This window comes from Perna viridis, chromosome 2 (assembly GCF_037379345.1).
Source record: "Perna viridis isolate PV_CMFRI_1.1 ecotype Kerala chromosome 2, ASM3737934v1, whole genome shotgun sequence".
NCBI classification, from domain to species: domain Eukaryota; kingdom Metazoa; phylum Mollusca; class Bivalvia; order Mytilida; family Mytilidae; genus Perna; species Perna viridis.
This window is the reverse complement of record NC_142446.1, coordinates 26,510,994-26,525,137: the sequence shown is the minus strand read 5'-3', so window position 1 is coordinate 26,525,137 and position 14,144 is coordinate 26,510,994. Positions and strand designations below refer to the sequence as shown.

The 14,144-nt window shown below is 32.3% G+C and overlaps 1 protein-coding gene across 5 annotated transcripts in view; it reads right to left on the bottom strand.

The window, feature by feature from the left end:
• The window catches only part of LOC148624265 (uncharacterized), a 47,379-nt gene that overhangs the window by 27,264 nt on the left and 5,971 nt on the right, over positions 1–14,144 (bottom strand). For 4 of the 5 annotated variants that reach the window (XM_088566886.1, XM_088566890.1, XM_088566887.1 and 1 more), the window contains exons 2-11: positions 13,356–14,001; positions 11,923–12,157; positions 10,501–10,909; positions 9,779–10,030; positions 8,164–8,366; positions 7,821–7,926; positions 6,786–6,921; positions 4,133–4,236; positions 1,565–1,723; positions 590–1,261 (exon numbers count right to left, since the gene is read on the bottom strand). In XM_088566886.1, the coding sequence (XP_088423012.1) occupies positions 590–1,261; positions 1,565–1,723; positions 4,133–4,236; positions 6,786–6,921; positions 7,821–7,926; positions 8,164–8,366; positions 9,779–10,030; positions 10,501–10,909; positions 11,923–12,157; positions 13,356–13,950 (2,871 nt within the window). In that variant the 5' untranslated portion in view covers positions 13,951–14,001. The remainder of the gene's footprint in view (positions 1–589; positions 1,262–1,564; positions 1,724–4,132; positions 4,237–6,785; positions 6,922–7,820; positions 7,927–8,163; positions 8,367–9,778; positions 10,031–10,500; positions 10,910–11,922; positions 12,158–13,355; positions 14,002–14,144) is intronic. The other variant, XM_088566889.1, reaches the window with a different exon arrangement.

The window sequence follows — 14,144 nt, the reverse complement described above, 5'->3', positions numbered from 1 at the left end:
ACTCATTAATAACTCACAATAGTGAAAATCAAAAAGCTAAGTACACTACATAACTAGTCAACTACAGTAAAATTTCAGAAAAAAACTGAAGAAATCAACATGGTTGTCGAAAAAAAAAAAACAAAAAAAAAAACATCAGTGAATACAGTCTGTTAGGTAGGTAGTTGAAAAATCATGTAAGAAATAGAAGTAAGGAGTTATCATTATTATTCTAAACAAATATCAGTTATCATTGTTTGTGTTACTTATGAAGCTCCTTTTTTTTACTTTACACAATACATGTACAATCAATCAAGAAATAAGCAATGTATACAAAATTTTAAGAAAATCAATCATAATCTGACTGTTGTGGTGTAGAGCATTGTGGAAAAATTTCATAGTGAAACTAATTGTCAACAGACAAATTTTGTCAAAATCTCTATAACATTAAATGACTGCAAATATTCAAGGGGTTGTTAAGAAGCAGAAATGATGAAAATGGGCTGACAAAATTTCTGCGAACAGAAGCAATAAAACTAAAAATGTGGGGCATAAGAACATACTGTGGGTGTTACAAAAGCAATTCATTCAATGATGCAGATAATCATACCTGGAAAGTTACAGATGGGTCAATAGTACCACCAACTGTTGTCTGTAAAAGTAGACGCTGCATTAGATGTTTCTCCATCTCTTCTTTGCTAATGGGCTGCTTCCTTTGTGTTTGAGAATTTGTTTCATTCTCTGCCTCTAACTTAAGGATTGCCTGTATATCATGAAGCTGCCTATCTGCCTCCTGTTTTAGCTGCATTTGCCTATCTGCCTCTTGCTTTAGCTGCAACTGCCTCTCTGCTTCTTGTTTTGCAGCAATATTCTGCTGAAGTTGCCTATCAGCCTCTTGTTTTGCAGCTATATTTTGTTGCAGTTGTCTATCAGCTTCATGTTTTGCAAGATTTTGTTGAATTTGCCTATCTGCTTCCTGTTTAGCTGCTAAATTATGCTGAATTTGCCGTTCTGCCTCCTCTTTGGCTGCCAGATTTTGCTGCAGGGATTGTAAGAATTGTGTCCCCGTAGGATTGTGAAGATTGTGCATGATTGATATGTCTCCATCAGTTAACTTTTTAAGCTTTTGATCAAGAGGTTTCAGCGTTATATCAGTATTTATATTTTGTAGAATATTCTGCCTTTGTTGATTCTGAGCGGAGTCAACTTGGAGCTGCTGAAGTTGAACTATTTGTTGTTGTAAAGCAGACTGAAGTTGTAATTCTTGCTGCATGGATTGTTCCTGTAAAATTTGAAAACTGGTTACATCAATTTATGCACATACATTCAAGGGATATTACTGAATTACTAGAATCTTTTAGCTTTTGATATATAATTTTAGTAATTAGTAGGAAAAGTTAAGTGATACTATCACTATTTCAGTTACATTTTCCCAATTATTTTAACAAAAATAACAACAGTGTGATAATGAAAATCTGATTCTGTAGTTCTATTAATAAAAATTCTTTGCTACTACAACTGTAACATATATATATGTTCATTTTTATTTTTTAGTTATGTGGAAGAAAAAAAAAGTATTATTTACCGCTACCTGTTTCTGTGTAAGCTGCTGATTTTGTTGTTGAATCTGCTCCTTTAGTTGGTTAATTTTGAATTCTACATTGGACTGTTCCATCTGTAGAATCTGTAACTGCTGCTGAAGTTGTTGCTGGAGTTCCCCCTGCTGTTGCTGTATTTGTATTTGCTGCAATCAATCATTAACAGTTTCATAAATATTTTCATAAAACAAATCAACTCAAAATCAATCTGCCAACAATATAATTATTGTACTTAACTAGGCAAAGTGATGCCCCACACTCTACATGGACACAACTGTTCAGCCAAAACACTCAAAGTCAAACTTTCCTAAATTTGTGTCTGGGAGACGCCCCACAAATTTACGATTTGTCTTTTGACACTTGGGGAATGCAATAAATAATAATAATAACTTTTCACTGAGCTACTAAGAAGATTTTCTGTCAATTCTCCATAAACATTTGCACATGCTTTTTGAAAAAATCAAAAGGGAGTTTTCTAAAATGGATTTATATAGGTTCCAAAAGTTTCATTGTAATAGGTGAAAGCATTTTTTTTTGTTATTGTGCAAAAATCTGGAAAACATCATTCTTTTATATGAATACAATTCGGTAAGTCAATAATGAAAAATTGGAATTTAAAAATGAAAATCTAAGGGAGCTTCTTCCCACTATAGATATACCGGTATACACTTTCCCATAGTTTCACTTTAATTGTTGGAATAGTTTTTGAATTATTGTGTAAAAACTGGAAAACATCCCCTTTTTATGAATAAATTTCTTAACTGAAAAACAAAAAAATGGAAATTAAAAAAAAAAAAACAAGACATTGCCCCTAACAGAACTCATACCCGCAGCCTGTACATTGGAGGACCAGTTTGGAACCATGATTCATATTGGACACAATTTTTATGGGAGATAAACTAAGCACTTTTGAAAAAAAAATTTTCTGCCATTTCTGAAACAGCCAAATCCAAACCACAATCAGTACTATTTTTTTTTAGTGACAACATAATGACAGAATATAATGCAAATTTATTTCAAACATGAATTCCTGACAATATGCATATCCCAATATGGTAATATAACATCCCATTTAGTTTCATAACAAACCTGCAAGTTGCTGAGAAAGAGTTGCGGACAACACATGAGACCAAGTTATGATGAAAAATGCTTAAGTCCAACATCATTACTACAATTTTTGCCCAAACATAAATTCCCAACAATATAGACATCCCATTATGGTAATCTACAACTCCACTGAATTTTATTACAATCCTGTAAGTCATTGAGGAGGAGTTGCGAACAACGCATCAGACCAAGTTTTGCTGAAAAATGCCTACCGGTAAGCTCAAACAGCTGTCACTTCTACAACTTTTGCCAAACATAAATTTCTGACAGTATGTATGTCTCCATGTGTTTATATTACATCCCACTAAGTTACATAACAATGCTGCAAGCTGCTAAGAAAATACTTCAGACAGACAGACGGACTGACAGACAGGGTGAAACATATACATCCCTCAAACTTCAATTGTGGGGGATACAATTACCATATTCTTCCCTGTATTCCACACACTTTTTTTCAACTTTGTCCCAGGAAGGAGGTGCACTGTAGAACATTGAGTTTCTAGAGTTTTTTCTGGAGACATAATTTTCGGGGTCCGTACTTTTCAGGAATCAGAACCAGAAGTAGTCAACAAAAGAAAACATTGAGCCATTTTGTATTGTAGTTGTTTTATCCATCAATTCTGTTTTCTTGCATTTTATAGTTTGTACGAAAAACCATGACTAGCTTCTAATTTTTCCCTAAAACATGTTGTCCTAATTATAACCTTCACCTGTGTGTGGTGGCGTTTTAAATACACAATAATGGGAGTGCCAACCTGTCCTCAGGCCCATTTTTATAATTATCAAATAACAAAAAGATCTATTTAATAAGTGAAAACAATTGTCACTAATCCATTAATTCGCTTGATGAACTGTTTCCAGATGTCAAATACCAATAACAAGCTTGGCAAATTAAAACATCTTTTTTTATAAAAGGTTAGACTTGACACTTTGTTTTAGTGAAATACACCACTGTATTTCAATCAATAAATGGCTTGTGCAAACGCAGGGAAACATAAAGAAAAACCCTTTTATTTAAAAGATTAACGATGAAAGGATACACAATTCAGGGAATTTACCAAGAATCCTTTCATCTCAATGTGGTCTTCTGCCAGTGATTTTTTCCTCACTTCCCAGTGTGCATTTTACACAGAAACTATTTTTTGTCGATCTGCCTTGCTAATAAGGAGGTGCGTGGAATACACGAATACATGGAAGCATATGGTAAAGGGTGGGGAGCTTCCTATGTACATTTTCTTAAGGTCTCAGTTTGATTTGTGCAAGTGTTTTAGTAAATAGGTCCCACCATATGGCATACTTAAAGGAAGAATGTGTTTAAATTTCAAGCCATTGTAATGAGGTAGTTGCTGAGAAAGCTGTGATGGAAAAAAGCATTATTAACATAAACACAGACACAAGGAACACAAGGAGAGGGGGTATAATAAAAAAAGTACTCTAAATTCTCATACCTGCAACTGATCAAATCCAATAGGTTGTACAACAATGGCCGATGGTGCCTCACTTCCTGATTCTACTGAAACAGGGGACTGTAACTGGCTACCATAGACTGAACCTAAGTAAATATCAAATGCAGCAAGTCAGTTTCTACATTACACAACTAAATGAGAAACAATGTGCCCATTGGAGGTAGATATCTTGTCAATCCTACAATCCAAACTACTGCATTTTGTGTATTGTACACAGTGCAATTTTGAAGGTCAAAATGTGTGAAAAAAGTTTTTTTTTGACACAGATTGCAGTAGAAAGTTGTAAGACAAAAGATCAATATTTTGCATTTGATTGGTCTATTTATTTAACTTAATGTGGCTTTTCCTACAAAAATTTGAAGGAAGGAAACTTATATACACTCTAAAACATCATGTAAAGATCAGTGGCTACATAAATTGAATCATTTTAATTTCAAAGCATGATAAAATTAACACAGGATGTATGAAATGGCTTATAAACAACATCAAGTAGGGAAAATTGGACATTTCTAGTTTTTGTTGTAACTCAAGTTTTGAAATTTTTCATTTTAAAACATACTTTTGAGGAAGAAAATTGTAAGAAACATTCAAGGTAAGTTTTAAAATAATCATTTTCAGCTTCAAAAGCATTTAATAAGGAGGATTTGGCAAAAAAGGACCTGTTACTTTTTGGGTTTTAGTTGTTCCATCTTAATCTCTTAACTGTGTTTTATAAGAAAGAAATATTATACAACTTTTGTCCGAAACATATTATTAGGACATTTGAGTATGATTTGAAGATAATAACATTTAAAATTCAATGCTTAAAGATGGATGATGATTTGATAAACTTTTCTTTCAATAACATTTCTTTCAGTTTGTGTATTTTCATTGTGCAACATCTTTTCTTGTACAAAAATCCTTCACTTCATAGCCAGTTCTTATATAGTGATGCATAATGTGCATCGCCATTCTTTGGAAATTATTTCCATGTAAAAATATGTGCATTATATACATCAAAATGCGGTAGGTCTAAGATGTTAGTTAACAACTTACCAAACTAGTTACACACAAAGTAAAAACCATCTTGCTAAAACTGCATTTGAAATTTCAATGAGTAAACTAAGGAATAAAATGTTCCATAGGGTCAGTTTGATATAACCCTGAACATTTTGGCAATTATAGGCACAATAATCGAACTTGATTCAGATCTAAATTTGATTGTGATTAAACATTAGACCAACATTTTTTTATAATCTGTTTTACAGGACTGACGACCCTATTTTAGACAAAAATAAAATAAAAATAAAAGTATGTGAATGTCGTTTTATTTTTGTAAATTCCGCCCACTCCTGGAATATTTGTGAGAAAAACCCATGCTAAAAATAAAAGAAAATATATCGTGAGTTTTCATTGCACAAGTAAAAAAGAAGTGACCAATCAGAGATCGTTTTATTTCATTATGCTATTGGAAGCTCTCAGAATTTATCTTTAGTTAATAAAAAACACTGAAGATCAATGGCCGACCACAACAACATGGTTGAGGGTTGGCCTACGATTATTCAAAATCGCTATTATTAGAGAATACAGAAAAGGTGAATCTTTCTCCATCCATCAATGAAAAAATTGAAGAGATTATCGATGAAAAGGCTGCAGTGGCCATAACAAAGGTGTCCTGCAATGATCCCACGAACATTTTTATTATGCAAACAGCTCCACAAGGATTTATATATTTTAACTCAAGCATGAGCTGCATGATAATATAATAAATGCTAATAAACCAGACAACATTATCACACACTGCCCAACACACCAGCGAGCAATATTACACTGAAAGTTATGTGTAAATCTCAATATATCTATCTATATGTAAATATATATTAAAATTGGGTTTCAAAAGCTTTTACTTTTCACACATTTAGAATAGCAAAAAAAAAAAATAAAAAGGAAAAATAATTACTGTTATTATTATTATTTTTTTTTATCAACTTGCCAGAATTTTGACTTTTATTTTTATTATCATTTGCTCCCCTTGACCCAATAAAAAAAAATTCCATAAAACAGATTATAAAAAAATGTTGGCCTTATATTCAGCAGAAGTTTCTGTCAAGGGTGAAAGAGGTCAAAACTTTGCAAATACAAGAAAACAGTAATAAATTTATACTAAGTTAAGGAAGTGCTCAATTCTGACCCATAATTTTTACACAGTCTACATGTAATATCTCAAAAAATTAATCCCGGTCTGTTATTAGAGTTTTAGTATTTTATTGTGGTTTGATCAGTCAATGTTTGATTTGCCTTGATTGGTAAGGATATCATTTGTATATTGAACGTTGAAGTACTGATCCTATAACCAAATAAATAGATGTTATTTATCATTTAATCAATTATTTACAATATTTAGTGTAAGCATAAGCACACTTATTTCAAAAGTTGAATACTGTATCTTACATATTTTACTAACGTGCAGTCTTTAGCAGGTATGTACTTCATTATATAATATTTAATGCATTTTCATTATGACTATGATTTCTGTGATATTTAATAATACAAGTATATTTGTTTGCTGTATTTTTTAAAAAAAAGTTTATTCTAGAGCATAATACAGTTTCAACAATAAAGCAAATCAAGACACAAAAGATGCATGTTCTTTTACCTGAACCAGAAGGTGGTGATCCAACCTGATCTAAAGGAGATGGGTGAGGCATGCTGGCTATCAATTTGTTCCCTTTAGGAGTAGATTTAGGGGGTGCCATGTCCTTCTTTTTATTCTTTTTCTCCTCTTTTGTGTCCTTCAACAGACATTAATATTTAAAAGTTAAAAATGAAAACCATTCTCACCCTTGTTTTCTTTACCCTTTCAATGCCAAGCAATTTCAAAGTATTTTATTGTTCAAGTGATAACATATCATACTATTTAAAAGTTAAAAATGAAAACCATTCTCACCCTTGTTTTCTTTACCCTTTCAATGCCAAGCAATTTGAAAGTATTTTATTGTTCAAGTGATAACATATCATACACTAATATTGTAAAATTTTGAAGTGTTCTGTAATTCTAATCCAGATATACATTATTACACTTCACATATTCCAATTGCAAAAGTCCCAATGACGACTTTGAGTGTCTGCAGCCGCAAGTTAGTCCACTCTAGGCGTAAAAAAGTTGACAGCTTGCAGGGGTATGGAGGTCAATCACCCTATCAAGTTTCAAAATATAGATATCTGTGGTTTCAGAGGAATAATCTTTGAAAACTGGTCAATAAGAAGTCAAGATAACTCATCGCAGTCAAATTGTTTAATCAGACAAATCCACAAATATACGTAGATCATCTACATAGGCTCTTCTATTTATCATTTCTGCCAACTAAGTTCAACATCTGTCTAACAGTTTTTTGTAACTGAACAAAATGTGAAAAGTTCATGGACAACAGATGCAACACAATGGCATTAGATCACTTGGACGTCTAGTCAAGATAAGCTAAAAAAAGTATGTGTTCACTTGGCATTGAATATAGTATGAAGAGATGAGCCTCAAAATGACCCATGGCAGAAAAACCTAAGTATCCTGATCAGAGATACATATGTAATAGCAATGATTTTAAGTGCTTGGCAGTGCGCTCTAAATGTTTTCTAAATAATCCTAATAAAAAAAGGTAAGCTAATTATAAAATGGGTTACAGATTAAAATTACCCTTTTGAAATATCCTCCATGACAACGCATATGACCATTAAGTGCCTGTACATTCTTGAATACCCTTTTACAAATAGAGCATTCTGTCTGTTTATTCACTTCATCTCTGAAAAGAATAGGGAAAAAAGTGAATAAGGTATGTGTATAAGAAAGCATTCTGAAGTTAAATATGAATAAGATAGGTCTATTACATGTAATTAAACACTTTGACATATATGAACCTTTTCATAATTAGTCATTCAATACATTGGAATATCAACTAAATCACCAATAGTTTCTAAACTATAACACATCAAGTAAATTTATCATACTGATAAACTTCAAATTAAGAAGAATTACCAACCCATTTTTATCTAAATTGACAGGTGATACAGTATCAGTCCAATTCCTCTGAGGTGTAGGGACCTGTACTGGACTAGGAGTTGTAACTTGTGCATTTGGAACAGGGCTTATGGGACTGACTTGCTGCAGATAACTTGGAGATGGTTCTCCACTTCTTGGAGAACTAGAGTGTATGCTGCTTTGTGTACTGTTGGCTTTGGAACACTGAAAATTGAGGATATATAATACTTTGAATTTCTAACATGTCTGCACACAGCAACAATTGATTTTGTTAATCTTAAATACTTTCATCAAAGATATGCCCTTTTAAGTCATTAACTAATTAACAATATTCAGTAAATTGTAGAAAGGGCTTTCTATGTTTTAATATATTGAACCCGATGTACACTTACAACAAAATATAATTTGCATTACCATATGAAATCAACTATGTAAGTCATATCAAGGGAAAATGAAACTAATAATCAATTCACAATTAACCAATTATAATTGGAGCTTCATAGGTTCAAAGTTCAATGTAAAATTACACAATATTATGATTTCTGTAAAAAAAATTATAACTACAAAAGATGAAAAGAGATGAAACAGAGATTTAAAAAGCTTTAAGTAAATTGATACCAATATGCATAATCAAAATTTTCACCCTTTAGATTTATAAAAATCAGAAGATTAGAGAAAACTTGTATTGAAACGCGTTTCAAGAATGACATGAATTACAATAATACAAAAAAATTATAGCCTTGACATTATGACTGATTGATTGATTTTTGGGCAGTGTTCTAGGATTCCTATTTCCTAGGGCAAGTGAAATTTGGGTCAGGGAAAGTTAGGTACTTAGTTACACTTTCCCGTAGAGAGTTGAAAACTTAATATGCTGTAAGGATTTGTTTTGTTAGGAAAGCAGTCATTGACTGTGGGAAAGTTGATTTTATATGGATTTTTACTGAGGAAACCTCAATTTATGAAAAATCTTAGAACACTGGTTGGGGTTTAATGCCCGAGCAGCAATATTTCAGCTATATTAGGCGATCCTTGACATTATGACACACACACACATATATATATATATATATTCAAAGTTATTGTACTTATATTATTTCAGATACATTGATTTTAAAAACATAAAGTGAAAGTTTAAAGATACAAAAGTGTTTAAATACTCAACATCTAAATTATGTACTATAATTCACAACAATGAGGTGATACAGAGATCAAATTTCATTTTGGTTTGATGGACAGGACCTCTCATGCCATTTACATGTACATGTACTTGTAAATATAAATCAACAAAGTTTGCCAGTGTTAGCTGAAAATTTTTATCACTTCACTACAATTAAGTTCAAGATTCTTTCTATTAGAATGGTATGCTAAAAACATAGACATGAATTTAAAAATGATTAATGAATAATTTACCCGTTTGTTTCAATGTTTACAATTAAGCAGAATATTGTTATTCACAAAACAAAAGAATGATTTTTTTATCTGTGTTTTAAGGTAAAAGGAAATTAACTTATTTCATATATTTTACTAAAACCATATTTAAAACCTGAAGGGTAACCTATTATTGCCATAAATTATTCAAGTGGAATCAAACAAGGATGAAAACTTTGTATTACCTGTTCTGGCCACTGTTTCTGTGGTTGCATTTGTTTCAGCAGTGCATTACAAGGTTGAATGGTAAATGCCTGTGGAAGATTATCAGCTGATATCTTGACTGTCTGTTGCCCTTGAGCACCATGTAGTGTTATTGTATCATCAGTCCCAATCTGAGCAGCACTAGCTTGGTCTAGCAGCATCTGGACCCTCTGGCCAACAGAATCATCTTCTGATGTTTGTTTGACAGCTGGGGATGGTTGTGGTGTGGTTGTCTAAAATACAAGAGTTTACTTGTAGTAAAGATGTAATTTCAAAATGTTACATACCTTAAAAATACATGTATTTACCAACATTTCTATTGAATTACTTTAAAGCAGGTAATTTTTTTAGGTTACTAAATTTGATGCATCTTAATGGTCTGTCTAAAAATGCCAAAACAAAATTCCACAAAATGATATTAAACCTGGGAATAAGTACTTAGTGCACCATTTTGCATCCATCAAAACTAGAATCACCCAAAATTTTTCATATACCTTTTTGCCTCAAAATTGACAAATTTTACACCCACCGAACAAAACCTTTTGTTCAATCAAAGGATAATGAAGAAAGCTGTAAATCCAGAGTTTATTGAAAATATTTTAAGACTTTAATGTGATCAAACTAAAATACTTAATTTGCTTTGTTTAATAGTTGTTCATAACTTATGTTTTACTACTAATTATTATTAAAATTGTACATATACCTGAACGCTGCCTGGTTGAGAATGTTCCACCTGATACATTTGGTTGGGGTCATTAAAGACAGGACTGGTAGCTGGTGTTGAGTCACTACTAAATGATAATGGTTTGATATCACTCCCCTGAGAATTTTCACTTGATGCAGCAGTGCTAGGTAAAATGGGAACAGAAACTACTGTATGTGTAGTCTGATTCGCCTTGTTCTGTGCAGAATTCGTAGCTGCTGCAGCTGCAATTACTGCAGCTGCATTTGATGCCACAAGTGCTATGGCACTATGTATCTGTTCTGGAGTCTGATTGTGGTGATTTTCTAAATGACGACGCAAGGAACGGGCATCACAGTAACTTTTAGTACAATTGTCAACAGAACATTCATATGGTTTCTTTTCTCTGTGCGTCATCAAATGCCCATTTCTTTAAAAAAATGCATAATTACAATTATAAGAATACTCTCTGTTTTACATATTTTCAGTCTACAAAATAAATATTCAAGACTTTCCAAAAATTGTTAAAGAATACAAGTATTTCAGCTCAAAATAGTGAATATAAAGAATTTTTAAGATGCTTTTCAAGGTGTACAATGAAGCTTCATGCATGTGTATGACAGCAAAGACAAAACTTGGGGGAAGTGCAAATTCTATATACACTATAGGATGAAGCATATCTTAGTACCCTTGCTATTCACGCTTTAAACTACCCCAAAGAAATTGTTTCAGAAATAAGGAATTCAAACCAAGTTAAACAAATTGCTTGATTCTGAACAGTTCCTTTTGTGGAAAGGAACCTTGTAGTTCGATTTCTATATAAAGCTAGGTAAGCTATTAATTTAAATGAAGCTGTCTAGATCATATCTGCCCTTATACCAATGTGTTCTACTTTATGACCACTATATACCTGTATGATCTTTTTGATACCGTCTTTTAAATTTGAATAGCTATCAATAATGTCAATAACTTACTAGTTGATATTTTGCTTTACATAACTTTCACTCCTTATAAAACCTATAAATATCTGTTAATAGTTTCATCTGCTTTATTTTATAATTAATGTAAGATTAGCTGAGGATAAACAAAATCAGTTACAGACATGACAAAAAAGGACATTTTTTGGACTATCAAATGATACACCACTGGAAAAAAGTAATCTTGGGTCTTCCAATCAAAAAAGCAAGAACACTCTACATTTTGTAGCATAATATGCACCCATACATATCATTTCTTGAAAGTTTCGAAAGAATTCCTCAGGTGTTCATGAAGAGTTGCAAGTAAATACTTCATATCCTCTAGATGAGTTAATGGCCAAGTCCATATTATAACAAAGTATTACATAATACCTCGCCTTTCCATGTGGTTGTGTTTAAAAAGAAACAATTTGTTGAGAATCTTAATTAGAAAATACATCATTAACCATAAATGAAGATTTCTTACAGATGATCCTGTCTTTTAAATGCTTTTTGGCAAATATTACAAACGTATTTCCTCTCATCACTGTGTGTAAGTTTGTGTTTGGCCAAGGCACTTGAGTTGGTAAATGATTTGTTACAGGTAGGACATTGCAAGCTAGAAATAGCAAGTCTTGCTGGTGAAAGTTGTCCCCCTTTTGGTGATTTCTGTGGTTTAGGTTTCTTCTGTAATTTCATTCCTTCCAGAGCTTTGTTAGGATCTGTAATGAAGAGTGAAGTCCATTTTGATGATGAGGGAAATGCCACACAATTTAAATGTGTTGAAGAAACGAAAATGTGTAAGAATAAAGCAATCAATGTTAACAAAACACTAGCTTGATCTATTTTTATTTTAGAAACTCTTTGGGTCAATTGAAACTAGATCACTAGATCGCAATTACACATGCTGTATGGTCAAAATATTCAATCAACAAAGTTTTTCAGCCTCTTTTTTTAAGTGTACTTAAAATGATTTATTAGCAATCTTGGCAAAATTCTAACTTGACCAAGCTCACACATGTATATCAAAAAAATGTATAGGTTTGTTTAGAAAATATAAATAAGTCCAAAAAACTGAAATACTTCAAATAAATGTGAAGATTGCATAATCCTTTTGTTAAATGTATGACTTCATTGTTAACACAGTTTTATGTTGTTAGTGCATGTTTTGCAATAAAACTGAAGACAAAAATTAGGTAAAATTTGAAAATCAGCCAAATTGTGGAAATACATTGTATTTCAGAAGACATTTAATGTAAAAAAAGGTTAGAGTGCCTCTGGAATATTTGTTTCCAAATAGCCATTCACATAATTGCAACTTTTTGCAAAATGTTGTTGTTCAAAGCTTGCATTCTATAGTTTATGATAAAAAAAAATTCCCTTACAACACTCATTACCATATTACAGTGAAAGCACTTCAATTTGTGGATACCAATTTTCGTGGATTTGGGAAGAAACATAAGTGTGTGGATTCTTGAATTCGTGGTCTTCAGTATACACATCAATGGGATTCTCCTTTTCATTGGAATACAAATTTTGTGGTTAGGCCTTTCCACGAAAATTGGTACCCATGAACAATAGTACTTTCACAGTAATTCTTTGAGAACTACATACATTGTACATCTGTGGATGCAGTATTTTATTACTTTATCATCTCTAAACTAGGACAAAAATGCTTATAATTTCTGTATACTAAGATTCAGTTATTGTTACTGGTATTTGGGGTTAAATTACGCCAATAGGAAAGTTAAAAGAGCAATGAGAATTTTCCACAAAAAAAAAGTAGACCTGAAACTAGTGTTTGTGCATCTACCGCTCTACACATAACATGTATTAACTTATTGGGTTTTATAGACTTCAATTTTTGATTACTATTTTAAGGTTTAAACTGAAAAAAAAAATGAAAAATAGTTCAACTACCTGTTGGCTGCATCCCATGATCAGAATCAATGTTGTAATTATCACTGCCAAACCCTCCAAAATCATTAGATGCCTGTGGAGAATAGTCGTCCATATAGGGATCACTGACATTTCCTTCACCATCAAACAAGTCTCCAGGAGCTCCCATGTTAGACAATATGTCATCATTTAGATTTGGCAAAGGTCCAGCAAGGTTTACATCAAGGGCTTCTGGTAAAATATCATTTTCATTATAATTTATGGCACTTAACATAGCATCTCCTGACCCTGGAGGTTTGTATGAAAGATGTGAGAATGTCGATGGTGTACTAGTTACTGATGGGTCTGTATCTTGAAATGGAAGTGTGATTGCGAGTCCTTTTACATCATTGTAAAGATCTAGTCTAGAATCGTCTTTGGAATCATGATCACCATGAGATGATTTAGGCGATCCATGTGACCCAATTCCTAATTCGCTGAATGGATAACCTGCTCCATCAAATGCACTGGATGGTGATGATATGTTTCTATGATCAAGGCCAGTAGATGCCTGTAGATAGTTGGTTGACATGGTAGATGGTGATGAAGACAATGGTAATTGCTTCTCATCTGACATAACTACACTCTACCAAACATCATTGGTTGCCATTTGGCTACATTGTGAAGCCTACAAAAATATAAATTAAAATTACTTATAGTCAAAGAATTGCATTAAATGTATAACCATGTTCCTTCAATTCATGCGACATTTTTTACAATGTTAAAATTGTGAATTTTGTTATTATTTTCTTATGAAGTTCTTACGTTGAA